The following is a 17,313-nucleotide window of genomic DNA, read 5'->3' on the forward strand; positions in this document are numbered from 1 at the left end:
TTGTACCGTGTCAGCCGATTTGACTGAAAAACCGACGAATCGGACCCATATCCGGTACGGTACGGATGTTGAATCAGCCGATGAACTGACCGGAATTTGATTAAACCGACCAACACATATTTTTTTTATAAAAAAACTTAGAAGCATAAAAGCCCATTACATGGTGACCCATATTTCCAACCATTCTTTAACACTTCAAGACACATGCTTCTAAGACATAGTAGATTACACCTTTTGTTTCCTATCATTGATGTATAATCTCAGTGACATTTGTATAATATTGGAGTTAACTATCTGAATGTAGGATTTGGTGTAAAAATGAAACTTTGATATGAGACAACTTTGACTCATTGGTGTTAAATGTTAAAACTCCAAACTTATTTTATTTTGTAGGGTGAGTTATGAACTTGTGTTATTCATTTATATTTTGCGTTTATTAAGTGTTACTTTTTGATTGATATATGTTTTGCAATTTAGACTTTGAATTTGTTAAAGACTTAAAGTTGTTTGGTTATATGAATTTTGAGTAGAGTATGAATATGAATTATAAAATTGAGTATCCACTTATTTAATTTTTTTTTGTTATAGGTTTATATATATAAAAATATAAGCTTATATGTCTGTTTAACCGACATGCGGTTTAATTACTAAACGACTAGTTGAACAACTGTACTAGTACCCTGACTAATTTGATAATCAGTAATTTTAACAATACTGATTCATATACTATGATCTATAATCGGTTGAAAAAATACATTAAATTAAAAATATAATTATTAAATATTTTATTAGACAATATAGCAATTTGGCAGGCTGCCTATGGATTGACCGGTCAGCCAGCACCAATAATCAAAGCTGGTCGGCAAAACTAATAGCGACAGATGAAAACGAACCTCAGCCACGACCGTGGCAAATTCTTATAACACAAGTTTCTTTTTTTTTTACATGAAAGTTCCAATTCTACCCAACTGAGTTCGTTAGATTGAAGAATCTCCCATAAACGACGTCGTGTTGGTGGAAGATGGTGAATTCATTGGTGGAACGCGCCACCAGTGACATGCTCATCGGTCCCGATTGGGCCACGAACATCGAGATATGTGACATGCTCAACCGTGACCCCGGGTACACACTCCTAATGTAACACCTCAGCCTTGACATATGTGACTCGGAGTTATGAATTTATTAAGCGTGTCATCTATTAGTTTAAATACCGTGCAGTATTTTATTCCTTTAGAGGGAGCCTCTCCTACGACTCGAACCTATGAGGGGAATAAAAAAAAAGACTGTATTTAAGCTTGAATGTGACAGGCTCAAATAGATAACATGTAAAGGCCGAGGTGTTACGCTCAATTTCCATGACTCTTTAATTTTGATTATCTTAGTGATCAACTACTTTTCTTGTTACTGCAAAATATCAAATTACTTCTATTTTTACTATCATTGTGATGTACTGTTTTAAATTGTACTTCACAATCAAAATTGCGGCTGTAGTATTATAGTTTTCAGACGTTGCAACAACTTCATGATCGTAATTGCAGCTACTTTGGCTGTGTTTTCCCGCAACCTTTTGCAATTGTGGTAATCACAGTATAACCGTGACTGCAAACACAATTTAAAAGGTTACTCTCATGCTTTGCACACCGATAGATAATCTGCAAAGTTAGGGACTAAACCGACAGTTTTTTATAATAAAGAGACCAAATTGATGAGTGATGTTAATCTCATACGCAACTTTATACAATTGTGGTAAATATAGTGTAACTGTGACTGTAATTATAATTTAAAACACTAGTCTCATGCTTTGTACACGGATAGACAATGTGCAAAGTTAGGGACCAAACTGACGGTTTTTATAATAAAGGGACCGAACTGATGAGTGATGTCGATCTCATAGGCAACTTTCTGCAATTGTGGTAAACATAATGTAATTGTGACTGCAACCATAATTTAAAATATTAGTCTCATGCTTTACACACCATAATTTAAAACATAATGTAATTGGGACCAAACATTAGTTTCAATTTGATCATATCTTTCTAAGTTTGCTTTTTGCATATACTTCCATATATTGAGGACTGAGTCTGGATATGATATATCAGGCAAGCAAAGGACCTTGTTAAAGGAATAAAGAAGCGGATTGGAAGCAGAAATTCTAAAGTTCAACTTCTTGCACTAACTGTAAGCATTGGAGTACTTTAATACAACTTTTTCGCTCTTAACTCCGATACCGTGTTGAGTTGGAAGATTTTAGGTAGGGAAGGGGAAAGGAGAGATTAGAGTTTCGAACTAGTATGAGACTGATATTAATCTTATATGATGATCATGGGTTGTGGTGATTACAAAAGACAATCATAGTAGTTCTATTCTATTAATACTAAATGTAGAATCCTAGCTCTAATTAAACAAGGAAATAAATCATAGAATATTAATAGGAAATAAATCCTTATAGGTCTTCTAAGATACTCTAAAATATCCCAAGATATAGAGAAGATAATGTTTGATATTTTTCAGATTTTCAAATATATACAATCGAGAAACGAAATAACGAAGGAAGGGCTATTTTCACAAGTTATTTAATGAAGGGCATGAGACTTTATTGGGATTTGGTGTTTTAAATGCTAAGGAGGACCTAAATTATATATTTTATCATAGAATTCTGGAGTTTAAGGTAAGAGAAGCACTAAAAAAGGGATGGACCATGGGGAAGTTGTTGGAATGGACGATATGCATATTGAAGTATTGAAGTTAAAATGATGTTGTTTCAGCTTGGATGCATTCTCTTTAGTATGCATATAGTTGACATATATTTATCATGGACCATTAGAAAAACTCATTTGGCTTATTGGTCTTCTGTATTTTAGTTGTTGGAGACAATCATAAAGAACTGCGGAGACATTGTTCATATGCAAGTTGCAGAGAGAGGTGTGCTTCATGAGATGGTGAAAATAGTAAAGAAAAAGGTATAGATAATTTCTTAAATGTTTTCTTAATTTTCTTATATTATTTTGGTTTTGCCTTGTTCAATATGTGATGTTATTGTTTCATTTCATTGTAGCCTGATTTTCATGTCAAAGAGAAGATACTGATTCTAATAGATACTTGGCAAGAAGCTTTTGGAGGACCAAGAGCAAGATATCCACAATATTATACTGCATATCAGGATCTATTGGTATGTTTACATGTGAGAATAAAAAAAGTACAGTTTGTTAGAGCAATATTCAGAATTTTTCTTTTAGACAGCATGCTATTTCATTACTTATTATATATGGTCTTTGATTTTGAATTGTCTGGCTTGGAATATTTAGATAAACCGTTTTAGAATTAAGTTGTTTGTATACTTCTATTTTATAAAGTATTCATTTATTTCAGCATGCTGGGGCAGTATTCCCTCAGAGGTCCGAGCAATCTGCACCTGTATTCACACCTCCGCAAACACAACCATTGACATCATACCCTCAAAACATACGTGACTCCGATACTCGGCAGGATGCAGCTGAGTCCTCTGTGGAGACTGAGTTTCCAACACTAACGTACGTATCTAATTTCCTTTTCTTGTTATCTAAAGGGAGGTTAACAGTTGACTTAGTTTTCATTGATTCACGTATCCTTATACTTTCTTACCCGTGAAACCTTCTGATCATTTTCTATTGTTTTTTTATGGCATTTATACTTCTAGTGTCATTAACTATCACCATTTCATTTTTTGTCTTTTTTGTTTTGCACTTAAAATGTCAGATTATAACCCATGTGTGTTTTATTGCTTATTTATTTTTCCGAAATTGTTTTGCACAAGCTTTCTCATGATGATATAAGTCGAAGTTAGGTAGTGATTGGGGAACCAAAGATGAGAACAGGAAATGTGCAGAGTTTAGTTTAAAGGAGGAGTCGAGTTTTGAACAGTGTCTATTTTTACCTTATTCTGTTTATGATCCATTGTTTTTTCGTTTTATATGATGGTATGTACAAAAATGTTAGTCTGGATACGTTCATCAGTATCTTTTAACTGTCAATGCATCTATTTTTTAAAATATTAGAAATAAGAAATTAAGCTGCATGAGTTATCATGGATTTTCCACTTCATTCAGTTCTTTTTAGTGCAATGGGAACATGTTACTTTTTGTATGTATTGCTTTTGGTATTATTTTGATGATGATGACTGGTACGTTGTGGTAAAGATTGTTATGTGTGCAGTTATGTATTACTTTTTTTTGTTCATCTTTCATTGCCAGTTTGACCGAAATTCAGAACGCACGTGGTATTATGCATGTTCTTGCAGAAATGCTCAATGCTTTGGACCCTGGTAACAAAGAAGTAAGTTACTCAGTTCAAACAATGGAAGTGTATGGAAAAATGTACTTTTTCTTTTAATGATTTGAAGCTTAAGGTTTCTATCAGTTATTCTACTAATTTGATTGAAAATGTTTTTAAATACTACACTTCTAGTTCTACTCATATTCACCAAATTCCACTCTGCCCCTCAATTTTTTGTAGTTTTTTTGGGGATCCCTAAATGACCCATTTTGTCAATTTGATACTCAATTGATTAAAGTTATTTTGATGCAGTCCAGACCTTGTTGTCTTCGTGTGTTAACTGCATATTACATAGGTATGACAGTTATTCGCCTAGTGTTGAAAATTGTTTACGGGATGACACAAATATAGGTTTTAATTAGAGATACCACCGGCTACAAAGGTGGAAAAACATAAAAAATAGGAGTACAAGAAACAGAGAGAAAAAACTAGGCCAATTATAATTGATTTTATAGAATTGGTGGCCTTTTTGCTGGTGTGGAGATATTATCAGCTTCGGAATATTTTGTCTCGCATTATCTTTTTTAGGCAAACACTGTAGTACAGTATGTAGTTTTAACTTGTGCATTTATGCAATTTGTAATTTTCTTTAACACATAATTGGAGTTGCTTATAGAAAGAACAAATTTGACATATGATGTTGTGATGTGAGCCCAACCGAATACGTTGTCATCATGTTGCGAAGACAACTAAGCTTTTCGTGACTGTCACACAACCTAATCTTCATTTCTTTTGAAAATGTAGTTTCGCTGTTGATTTGATTTCGCCCTTCTGAATCTGCTGCCAGAGTTTTATCATGTCTTCTCTATCATTATTCAAGTTCAAGAACCATTGATTATCACACTGTAAATAAAAAATTGTACTTGACTTCTCATGTATGACCTTTGTTTCAGGGGGTTAGGCAGGAGGTTATTGTTGATTTGGTGGAGCAGTGTCGGACATACAAGCAGAGAGTGGTACACCTTGTTAACTCAACTTCGTAAGGCTCGATGTCCCTTTCCATGATATTATGATAAATTTATGACTATATAATAATATTCTTTAAATGTTTGATTCATGTTCTTAATAAAACTGACCAAAGAATACAACTAAGTTACTATTATGGAGTTTTTCTGTCTGCTTTTCCAGGGATGAATCCTTGCTAGGCCAAGGACTAGCTCTGAATGATGATCTGCAGCGAGTACTGGCCAAGCATGAATCTTTTTCTGCAGGAACTTCTACTCAAAATAAAAAACACGCAGAGAATCCAAAGCCTCTACCTGCTGGAGCACTTGTCGATATTCATGCTCCTTTGGTCGATACTGGAGATACTAGCAAAGAAATTGATGGGAGGTGTGTTTCTCTCCATTATTGCTTTGCTCATTATATGAACTGCATTTATTAACATGTTACTATAAGTTTTTTTATTAACATGTTATCAAATATGAATATAAATCAAAATTAAGTTCAAGGTGTTGACTGTCATTAGAGTTTAAGGCTCTGCAGAGTTTTGATATTTTTTATTTTCAGAAGTTTATTTTTCATTTTGCTTTAATTTGTTTGGTGTAATAAAATTTATGGTCGGGGGTGGCTGCCTCATCCCATGTTCTGGGCAGGCCTCTATCCTCAACGAGCTTGCAGAAATACTTATATAATTTATCAACAACGGATGAATTGTACCTTGCTTAATTTTGTTGACGAAGCCCAGCGTGGATAGGTAACTTTTAGTCAATAGTAATGCTTAAGTGTACTGATAAGTGTGGAGGTGTTTTAGATCTACACTTTTGAACACGGGACATGCTATGAGACCATCAAAATCCTCCATTTTTTGTGTTTTCACCCATCAGTAATCACTAATGAGCTGATTGGACATTGTCATCGATGTGCTAGGTCATCTGCTTTATTTTTTACTGCAGACTTTCATTTGTTGTTATTTTGCGTAAACCTTTAGAAATAGATTGATGTTTGAATGGAATACTTTCAAGTTGACCTGACGTATCCGGTGCCTTCTTCTTTATGTCTTCGTACTTTTCATATATTCATATTATCTCTAAGTACTTATACATTCATATTATGTATTACTGATTTACATCTATGTGCAGACCCTCTTCAAGTGCTGAAGCAGGGTCCCAAACATTGAATCAGTTGTTACTTCCGGCACCCCCCACATCTAATGGTTCAGCTATTCCTACCAAAGTTGATCCAAAATTGGATCTGCTCAGTGGTGATGACTATAACTCACCAAAGGCCGATAATTCACTTGCTCTGGTTCCTGTTGGAGAACAACAGCCTTCAACTCCTGTGTCTCAGCAGAATGCCCTGGTCCTTTTTGATATGTTTTATGATGGAAATAATGCACCTACATCTGTTAATGGTACCCAGCAAATCCAGCCAGCTAATGTTGCTGGCCAAACCACTCCACTTGGTCCCCAATTTCAACAACAGACTTTTATGTCTCAGGGTTGGTTTTACCCCACCGGGAGTGTGCCAAATACGACAGGGTCACCTCGGTATGAGCAATCACTATATACACAGACAGGTCCTGCCTGGAATGGACAAGTTGCACAGCAGCAACAGCCACCTCCAGTTTATGGTGAGCATAATGTTTCTTTATTGGTTTTAAACATGTTCCTCCTTGGCACAAACCTTGACAATGACACTATCTTCCTTCTACAAAATAGTTCTTTTTTAAGTTGGTTCATGTCAAATTCACTGAGTCTTGGATGTTTTTCTTTCTCAACTGATTGCCAGCGATGTGTGGTTGGGGTTAGGATCCTATCCATTTCTGTAATTAAAGGTTGGAGTTGGTCAATTCTGTTTTTATTATTACCAATCAAGTTAAACAATTACCAACTCTGTACCGTAATTACCGAAAATGGAGATGTGCATTTACTAAGGAAATGGAGAGGATCCTTACCCCAATGGTTCCTGGATTTATTGAAGTATATCGAGGATGTAATTGTATAAGGTTGGTGCTCTTATGTCTTGCGCGTCATCATTGCATCACTTGCATTTATTTATTTTCATTTGACAGGTGCACAAAGCAGTGGTGGATCATTGCCTCCACCTCCCTGGGAAATTCAACCTGCAGATAATGGCAGCCCAGTAACAAGCACTCAATATCACCAACCACCGCAATCCGCGCAAGTGGTTATGATGCACATACAGAGTTCAGCACATCCGCAAGGGCCTCAAGCAATCGGCGGTGACCAGATGTATATGCAGCCAAATGCTAACATCCATATTCAGAACAACCAATTCGGCATCCACCCTCAACATATTCAAGGTGTTGCAGGCCCCTACTCGGGTATGGTTTCGCATCATCAAATGCAGGCTGCTTCCATGTATCCTCAACAGATTTACGGAAACCAATATATAGGATATGGTCATGGGCAGCAGCAACAAGGTGGAGTTTCATATTTTGAGCAGCAAATGTATGGTCTATCTGTTAGAGATGATAATAGTTTGAGAAATTCATATCAGGTTTCTACTACATCTTATGTTCCATCTGGGAAGCCTTCTTCCAAGGCAGAGGATAAGTTATTTGGTGACCTTGTTGATATGGCAAAAGTGAAGCCAAAATCATCCCCAGGCCAAGCTGGTAGCATGTAGTAAAACTATATCATGGGTAAAGTTGCACAATTGTCATACCATGTTCATACACTTATGAGAGTCCAATTGATTATAATTTCCCTATATAAGTCCTTAATAAGGTTTAAACTATTTTCCTAGTTTTAGATTACAGTCTCAAACACTTTTGAATCATATGATGTCAAACATAAAGTTTCATAGTTCTCATACCATGTTCATTCACCATTGAGAGTCCAATAGACTACAAATCCATTCTACTAGTCCATAATAAGGTTAAAATCTATTTCCTAATATTATATTACACTCTCAGACACTTTGGAATCTTATAATGTCATAAATAAAGTTTCACAATTGCTATACTATATTTATATATGTATGAGAGTCCAATTGACAATAATTTCATTCTAAATCCTTGTTTTCAATTTTTTTGTTTTATATGTTTTTATGGTTTATATATATATATATATATATATGTTGCATATGGTTTTCTTGTCTGAGAATTACCATTTGATTCTGTATATTAGTTCTAGAGAAAAAAATGAGTAATGGGCACAAGAAAATAGATACTAGAACTAGAACATCCTTTTTGTTTTTGCATGAGAGTATTTATAATTAGATGTTGTTTTGCTTGACCCTAAACACAATATGATATGTGGATAAGGGATGTCTTACACTTTAAGTTTGATAAAAAATTTTGGTCCTTATATTGGTTGCAGAAATGAACAAGATTGATTGGTGTTTTAGGGAAAAGATGGAGTTTGTATTTTCATTTACTCTTCTTTCTCTCCAACCAAACAAAGCATTGGAGTTTTAGATAATAAATGTAAATTGTTGATGTAATTGAAAGTGTTTCATTTTTTTAATAATATTTATTTGTTTCCGGCTGAGATAGGATTGCCTTCAGTGCAATGATACATGTGGGAAATACAAAAAATTGACATCTTATTGTGAACATTGTTCCCAATTCAATGGCATAGAAAAATGCTGTGGTAAAATTAGTTTATTATATTGAAAAAGTTTCCATCTATTTTGTGTAGAAAATTACATCCAATTTTATAGCCCTCCAAAGTGACTTCAGCTTAAAGTGGGAAAATAAGATATCTCCTTCCTAAATCATTAAGTTACTAATAAGATATTGGTGTAATTGTATAAGATCCCACTAAATCCCTAGGTAGACCAAAATATCAAGATTTTGTTTCTTGAAAGCAACATTTGTTGGAGAGATTGTCATGTACTCCAAAAGAGCCTTACCAATAAAGTGAAGGAATATGATACATTAGTTATAAAAAAAAAATGATTGAGTTAAGATCTGGTTGCACTTTAATTAACACATCCACACTTTCTTACTTAATACTCTCTAGCTAGATATGTGTAAGACTACAATAACACCATTCCTTTCACTTATCTAAATAAACCAAGTAGTTCATCTTCTTTGCAATACTATAATTTGAGTTTACAGCAACTATATATACTAAAATTAATCAAATTGCTCATCTTCTTTGCATGGTGATGCATCAGCAATCTAAAGAGTTTTCTGATCAACCTGATGCTTTCTTAACACATTATGTGATCTGATTAAAAGTATTATGTTAGAAAGTTATTGGCCAGATAAAAAGAGACACAATATGAAGAGTTGTTTGATTATTAATTTATATAAAAAAATGTTAAATAACATTTTTAATTCCAATTACAACAAGTCTTGTCACTGTAAAAGCCAAAACAAAAAATCTGAAAAATGACATACTATGCATATGTGTATTTATAATATGTATATTAAACATGAAATGCAGAGTCCAAAAATCAGGAGATTTTAGCTATAATTGACAACCAGCTATCTGCAACCTTTCAGCAAGTATGAAGTAGGGCTTGAGAAGTTCATAGCTGAGGAGGATTTGCTGTTATCACCCTTGCCTGGTGTTCCACATTCACTAAAGTCGAGTATCCGTCGCTCCATCTGCGGAAAAAAATGTCATTCAGCTACAAATTATTGGTAAAAATAGAAAATGCAAGACCTGACCAACAAGAAAAACAAAGGAAGAAACAAAGAGGCTTATGTGCAGTTTAGTGGAAACTGATTAAGAACACTCATCCTTAATAAATTGACGGGGATGGGATTCTCTCATATTACATGGATGAGAATGAGAAACCCAATAAATAACTTAGTTTTAGGAGAATACTAACAAGTGTCCGAAGCGTACTTGTTTTCGAATCAAAAATAGAAACTATGCATTGGAAAATGGTATGTTGAAATAGATTAAAAGTTTAGAAGCTTTGATTTCCAATGCAATGTCTATAACTTTCTATTTTTAGATTCCTTGACAAATGCCCTTAGCGCACTCGTTAGCAAGATACTAAGTTCAATTAAGAAACTACTCTTACTCTTGATAACAGGTTTTTATCATGTAACATGAAAAAAATGGAACTATGTTGCAAGAACTAAGGGAAGGAAGGGGGGAACAAAATATGTTGGCAGGACTCAGGAGTGTTATGTAAATCAAGCTTTACCAAAGAATTTGAACCCAATTGAGAAATTTTCCCAGCCTTTTCATGGTTCCCATCCTTGTTTCCGGATGTCTCTTTCTTCAACACCTTAGGAGTTTCATCTCCCAAAATCTCCTGAGCATTGGCATATGTGGCAGCATTTTGTTCACCGACTTGTTTCATCAACCCGATTGCATCATAGCTTCTATCACCCGGGCTCATTAAAAACCCAAAATCCTATAAACATGTTTACTGTTTTTAGTAGGGTGGCAAAACTAAAATCTAGTTCAGTGATTATGCAACAGAACCTACAGTACCTCGATTGTAATTTCGGTATCAAATCTGGGGCTGGACATAAAAGTGTTGAAGAGCCAAGGAGATTTCCATGCAGAAGGTGATTCAAGGCTTTTCCTGAATGGTGTTGAACCAAATCTGTCACCAAACAAGTAAGCAGTCAGAAACAGAGTAGGCATGTAAAATGAACATCAAAGAATGTGTAACAAGTCATCAAAAGAAAAAATATAGGAATTTGGATTTTTAAGTGCCGCAATAAGAGAAGCAATTGAAAAGGAAAAATAATCTAATGTTTCAGTACCAAAATAACTCGGCAGCATTAATACAAGCATAGAATATATGAAGACAAATGAAAGATGGCAGATAGCAATCATAAAATGATTATGATAAGTAATCAAGACCCCATTTGTTTCAGCTTAGAAAATAAGTGATTTTAGATTGTGAAAAATAAGCAATTTATTTTTTATAGATTGTAGTCTTCCAGAAGTTATTTGTAAAAGGGTGGTCTAATGCACGAGGCTTCCACCTAAGTTATTTTTGAAATAAGTCATTTATTTTTTATAGATTATAGTAATAATCAATTTTATTGTGCTTCGTGTTTTGTGTCATGTTTATCTCTTTTCTACCCATCTAATTATAATCTAAAGCTAGTCAAAGTAGATTATTAGATTTGGATTATTTTTAATATTCTGATTATTGAAAAAATCTTACAAAAACATGTTTCACTATCTTACAAGTGATTTTTGTCAACAAACAAAAAATGGTTTTGCTGAAAAATAATCTCACACAAGCATACTCTTAAAGAATCTTACATGTTACTAGTTTCAAAACCACCATCGTTTCTGGTTTGATACCCGGAATTCTCCCCTGGGGTTGATGAACAGACAGATGGTACACAGGTAACAACAACTGAAAGTCTTTCATGCTCCTTTGCATGAACACAAGGAGAGTTAACACTTGAGCATGGATTTTCAGATGCTAATTTCAAAGGGATGCTCTGATTCGGAGCTTCTTCCAAACTCTTATTGTCCAATTTCTTGGGAGTTCTAGCACTCGAACCGAGAACATAGTCTGACTTAAAACCAACTTCATTAGGAGAGAACAACAACCGGTCATTTATATCACGTTCAACCAAAACTCCACAAGGTTGTTGCACCTTGAAAAAAAATACATGAACAGATAAGTAATTTGCCAAAACAAAGAGAGAGGTACAGTTTAACAAATTCCAGATAACAATACTCAGTACTTACGATATCAACAGCAGCATCAACAACGGTCTTCATTTTAGCATCAATATCAAGAGGTCGCTGCTTAACTTTATCCCGAGAATTACTGTCAACGGTATCTTTTTCTGAACTCATTTTGTCCAAAAATGTAGATTTCATTTTCTCCCCCTCTTGGTCCCCGTTGAAGGCTGGTCCACAATTTTCTTTATCACCAGCAACTGACACACTAGCATTAAAGATGCCTTCCACGCTGGGAAACTTTTTGGTCAGCGTGGCTGCCATGTCAGTGTCAAGTTTCTTGCCAATTCTTTTATTTGACAGTGGTGACAGCAGACAACGGCGACGTTTCTTTAATATGGATGGTGTGCCCGTGAAAGTTTTGGCTGCACTTCTCAACAATGCATCTGGACTATCATCACGAGAGGGTGAGCTCCACAACCTGAAAGGCGTTAGACAGTTCATTGATGACATCATAAACTGGCGGATACCAAGGGGACTATATTCTTGCAGCATATCAGCTCCAGGTTGTACAAGATCACAGCTGAAGAAAGGAATATCCAAGCTTGGAAAACGAGGAGGTTCATAACATAGAGCTCCTGCACCCTCCTTTTTTATATGTGTGGTTGGCTTTTCATCTGTCGGATAACAAGTTGGCATAGAGCCCGATGCGCAGCCAACCCTATTTACAGGGACCAACTTTGAAGTATCCTTGACGATATCTGGTGGCTCTTGCATTACTGCACTATCTATACCATCAACACAAGGAGAACTGGACATGTCATTGCCATAAATGAAATTATCAGGTGTACCAGAAACAATCTGCTGATCCTCAGGCTCAAATAATTGATTATCATTGGCAGTAAAAATCAGACAGCGGCCACTAGAAGAAAGTATTGGTGGCACAGATTGAGAGGATGAAGTATTAAAAGTATTAGAACACGGAGGACAACTTTGCTGTGAAGTTGAAGTTCCACCAGTTTCAGACATATGGATATCACATGACTGAGAAAGAAATGAAGTATAGCCAGAAAAGTCGACAAAATCTACACCCTGGTCTCCGGAGCAAAACTTTGCATCGTTCCCTGCCTCTGAGAAAAGGACTCTGCCACATTCATCATCAGGTATCAACATGCGCTCTGGTCTAACAGAATCTGTAGAAGTAGGTCCAGTGGATGTAGAAACACCTAACCTCCCTGAAGTTTGAAATGGAACATAGTCGCAGATTTCACTAGGAGCTACACAGTTGCTTTGCAATTTCGAGGATTCCTGCACCAAGCCCTCTGATGAGATATTGGGGAAGGAATTAAAATTAAATCGAGAAGCGTGAACGTCTTCGTGAGTAATGTCTGGATCGCATATAGTAACATCATCAAGGGACACATAATATGGCTCTGAACAGTATGCTTGACATGAACTATGATCCTTTCCATGACTAGAATCTTCATTTGCTCTGTAATACTCTCTAGTTTGTAAGCCAGCATTGCTCATCTCTCTTGCTGATGGGAAATGACCAGCATTAGCTGACTCGCTACACTCCGAAACTTCTTCTCCTTCTGTCTGCTTTGAATCATTATCATCTCCACACTGCAAGCTCGAAGAGGCTATAGCCATCGATTGATTTGAATTTCCCACATGATTTACAGGTTGGAATTGATTAAGCAAGCCTGATGCCAAGTAAGAATCCAATTTCTTTTTTACAGAACTGTGCCAGTGATTCTTAATAGCATTGTCTGTCCTGTTTCCACAGAAGCACAAGTACATCACAACTCTAAAGGACTATCGATAAAAGAGGATTTAAAATGAACTAATACGGCGGCCAATGGAAAAACCAGGAATATTATGACAACAGGTTTTGGATCCCCTGCACTTACTTCAGGGTTCCTGTAGTAGAAAAAAGTTATAAAATTTTATCGTAATGCTGTAATTAAAAAATCTTTCTCATACCATAACTTGCAGTACTTTGGATAACTAACTAAACCACAGACGAAACATCAATAAATAAGAAACATAATTACCTTCCAGGCAAGAACTTCGTTAATTCCGCCCATTTGTTCCCATAAATCTGATGAGCATGTATTAGAGCTAACTCCTCTTCCTGTGTCCATGCTTCCTTGTTTATAGCCGGATTAAGATGATTATGCCACCTAATAAGTTTTCACAAATTACACTAATGAAAATGAGCATAGTTCAAGTAGACAAACCCTCCAGTAAGATTTACGGATGGGAAGAAGATACTACCATGATAAATGAAAGAACATGATTCCACCAAACAAACTTTTGAATAGAAAACATTTGTTTTTGGCTTACGAAAGAAAGTTACTCCAACTCTTCAACAATACACATTTAAGAACCAGTAGAAATCCAGTAGCCATACCTTTCTCGACATTGCTTACCAATACGTCCAGGTAAATGCTGTGCAATAGTAGACCATTTTTTAGGGCCATATTTGTTCACCAATTCAATAATTACTTCATCTTCCTGTTTACAATTAAATTAGACAGGTCAGTTCATATTAGATATCTAATACCTAACTATAGCAATGCTACAATCCAAGGTAACATCGGGAAAACTTAAATATGCAAAAATTAGATTAAAAGAAACAACAATAGAAGTAGAAATTACCTCTTTAGACCATGGACCTTTGATAAGCTCAGGATTTAAAACTTTCTGCCACCTATGTAGGCATTGCACATCAGTTCTATTGGTGAAACACTCGGCTGCAGACACATGATTGGCAATTAGACAAGTTACAAAACTATATTGCAAAATGGAGTTGCGTATTAAGAAATGCTTAAGATGGTCGGAACAAGCACAACAAAGAACCCATTTAAGACCCCAGCTAAACAGATAAGAGAGAGTAGAACCTCAAAACTAATTTAGAGGACCGTAAAATACAAATTTTATGCCTCTGTTATTAGAAAGTTGCCAAGGAAAAACGGGTATATCCCCCCAACAATCCATAACCTTTAAATCAACTCAGTTAAGCATATAGATGACAAACTGCATGGTGCTCTTTTAAAAAATAACAAATGAACACATTGAGTGCACTAAAGCATACATTGAATGATAGTTGAAGCCGGTCGTGAACAGTTTCAAGAAAATGTACTGACTATTGATACCAATATAATACCTATTTTTTTCCAATTCTTTCCTTTAAATCGCTGAACAGCCTTCCTCAAAATGTCATCCTGCATAGAATAAAAACTGATTGATATAAATAATAACTTCATAATGTGTTACAATTATATGCATAATTATAATTATTATCATAAAATTTATAATCTTCAGAATTAAAAGAAGAAAAAAGTAAAATCTGCAACATGCAACACACCAATTCCAGTATTGTATCAAAAAGATTAAAACAAGACCAAGGTAGGTATAAATTGTTAACATTTTTACCATAATAACTAGAATCAACTAGTTAAAAATACATCTATTGCAATAAATAACATTAAAAAAAGACATGAAGGTGCTTAGTTTACAAGCCCGTCGTTCTTTTTGGAGTTTTTGGCAGGAAACATACACAATAGTTAGATTAGTTTTCATTGAGATATATATCCCCCATGAATTTCATGGGGGTGTGACTAGCTATATCGAAAACTCTAATTGCACTATTACAACAGGAAAAGAACAAGGCCAAGGTAAATATAAATTGTAAAACGATCTTAACAAACTTAAGAAGGATTGAATATGTTCAAGTATCCAAAAAAATCACCTCCTCGGACGTCCATTGCCCCTTTGTAGAACGCCTTGTAGGGCCAGTAGTCCTCCTAGAAATAGATATTTTATGGTTAGAAGAAACTCACTTAACCTCATCCTCAGTTCTTCAAATAAAACAGGTACTTACTATGACTATTACAAAATTTAGAGAAAAGCTGAACATTATTGCTTCAAGGAATAGGGAAAACAGCGACAAAGTACGGACCAGGCTAGATAATCGGAAGATTACATGATAATCTCTCATTTAAAAAATAAATACTAGAGTAAAGTGAACATTTATTTAAATGAAACATTTCCCTAACCCTCCCTATCCCTCGAAACTCATTCATCCACACATGTCGTAGAAGGTCGCGGAAAAATTCAAAAGGAACAATTGCATTGCATTATAGTTAGAGATAATGTTATTTAGAATTACCCGTGCAATGACCTAACTTTCTGAGCACCATCTATGGGATGATCAGATGGATCGGGGATTTTCCGATCACCATCCATCGCCTTTTGGCAGACAAGTAATTACCCGAATTCCGATTCGACTGCAACTCTCTCCAAGGTTTGCACCCCAAATCATTATAGTCCCTTTAAGGAACCACAGCAACAAACTCCTTCACAAAACAAACACAGTATTCAGGATAAAATTTGAGATAAATAAATAATAATTCTAGAACTAAATAGGAACAAATATCAAATTTAATTCCTAAGAATGAAAATTTCCAAATACACACAATTTGGGACTAAATTAAGGGAATTCTTTTCTTCTCAGGGGTGAAAATAGGTACTTACTCAAGGAACAATTCAAGAATAGAAAAATAAAAAATAAAAAAAGAAATAAAAAATAATTAATATAGAAACAATAGAACACTAACCTCTTTTGGGTTCAAAGACAGTAACTTTACTTCAGATATGATACCCCAAATACCTAAATTTATAAAATTCAAATTCAAATTAAAGTTATGAATAAAAAAAACAAAAGGAAATTCATGAAATTGAAGAAAGATAGAGACTCACAAATATTGCAGATCCGAATGGGGAAAGAATCTGCAAAGAGGAGAGAGAGAGAGACGTTGGAGTGTGGTTTGTTTGTTCAATCTCTATTCAAACAAAAAGGGGCGGTTTTCAATTCAAATAAATGTCCATTATGTTTGGTAGATTCACTATGCTCCTCATTTTTTACAACCCTAAAATTCAATTTCAATTTACTTTTTTTAATTTAACAATGTACGTAAAAAATGTAATATTTATGCACTATTATTGTAAAACTAAAATACACAACTAGTTGGTCTAATAATATAAAGTCCGGCTAGATCTCCAACATTATCAAAATGTGAGGATTCGATTCTTGCGAGAGACTGTCATATATCGTAAAAGTGTTTAGTTCTTTACCCCAAAGTAAAGACTATCATTGACAGTATGAAAGAAAGTATAAAATACACAATCACATTATTCATATGTATTTTTTCTTCTGAAAAGTCAATAAGAGAAAAAATATATGCATTACATTGTAATAGTTTTTTATATTGTCCCTATATCATATTTTCATTTTTTTAGAGTCATAATATATATATATTTTGCACTCTAAGAACAACCACATTAGAGCATCTATGGTGAAGTATAATAATTTCATTTTTATTTGGGTCATACTCATTATTTTATAATTTATTACAACTCCCCATGAAATAAGATCAATATCTACTTTTTCTCACAGTGACAAACA

General features: G+C 34.7%; 2 protein-coding genes across 3 annotated transcripts; one reads left to right on the forward strand and one right to left on the reverse strand.

Moving 5' to 3' along the window:
* Window positions 895-8,145, forward strand: LOC109350685 (target of Myb protein 1-like). The gene is made up of 10 exons (XM_019591939.1): window positions 895-1,122; window positions 2,100-2,178; window positions 2,862-2,960; window positions 3,056-3,169; window positions 3,370-3,530; window positions 4,230-4,311; window positions 5,205-5,290; window positions 5,440-5,643; window positions 6,393-6,883; window positions 7,325-8,145. Exons 1-10 carry the CDS (start codon window positions 1,022-1,024, stop codon window positions 7,900-7,902), a joined length of 1,995 nt encoding a protein of 664 aa, XP_019447484.1. The 5' UTR covers window positions 895-1,021; the 3' UTR covers window positions 7,903-8,145.
* Window positions 9,499-16,744, reverse strand: LOC109350684 (myb-related protein 3R-1-like). 2 transcript variants are annotated; one of them, XM_019591938.1, is made up of 14 exons: window positions 16,608-16,744; window positions 16,466-16,518; window positions 16,018-16,204; window positions 15,598-15,652; window positions 15,013-15,070; window positions 14,505-14,599; window positions 14,257-14,360; window positions 13,898-14,026; window positions 11,907-13,617; window positions 11,752-11,812; window positions 11,469-11,706; window positions 10,680-10,794; window positions 10,387-10,599; window positions 9,499-9,835 (listed from the first exon to the last, which is right to left on the reverse strand). In XM_019591938.1, the coding sequence occupies exons 3-14, from the start codon at window positions 16,092-16,094 to the stop codon at window positions 9,713-9,715; spliced, it is 2,979 nt and encodes a 992-aa protein (XP_019447483.1). In that variant the 5' UTR covers window positions 16,095-16,204; window positions 16,466-16,518; window positions 16,608-16,744; the 3' UTR covers window positions 9,499-9,712. The 2 variants fall into 2 exon arrangements, with proteins under 2 accessions (XP_019447483.1, XP_019447482.1); XM_019591937.1 differs by having other exon boundaries at window positions 11,469-11,812.

Source organism: Lupinus angustifolius, chromosome LG06 (genome assembly GCF_001865875.1).
Source record: "Lupinus angustifolius cultivar Tanjil chromosome LG06, LupAngTanjil_v1.0, whole genome shotgun sequence".
In the NCBI taxonomy this organism is placed as follows: Eukaryota; Viridiplantae; Streptophyta; class Magnoliopsida; order Fabales; family Fabaceae; genus Lupinus; species Lupinus angustifolius.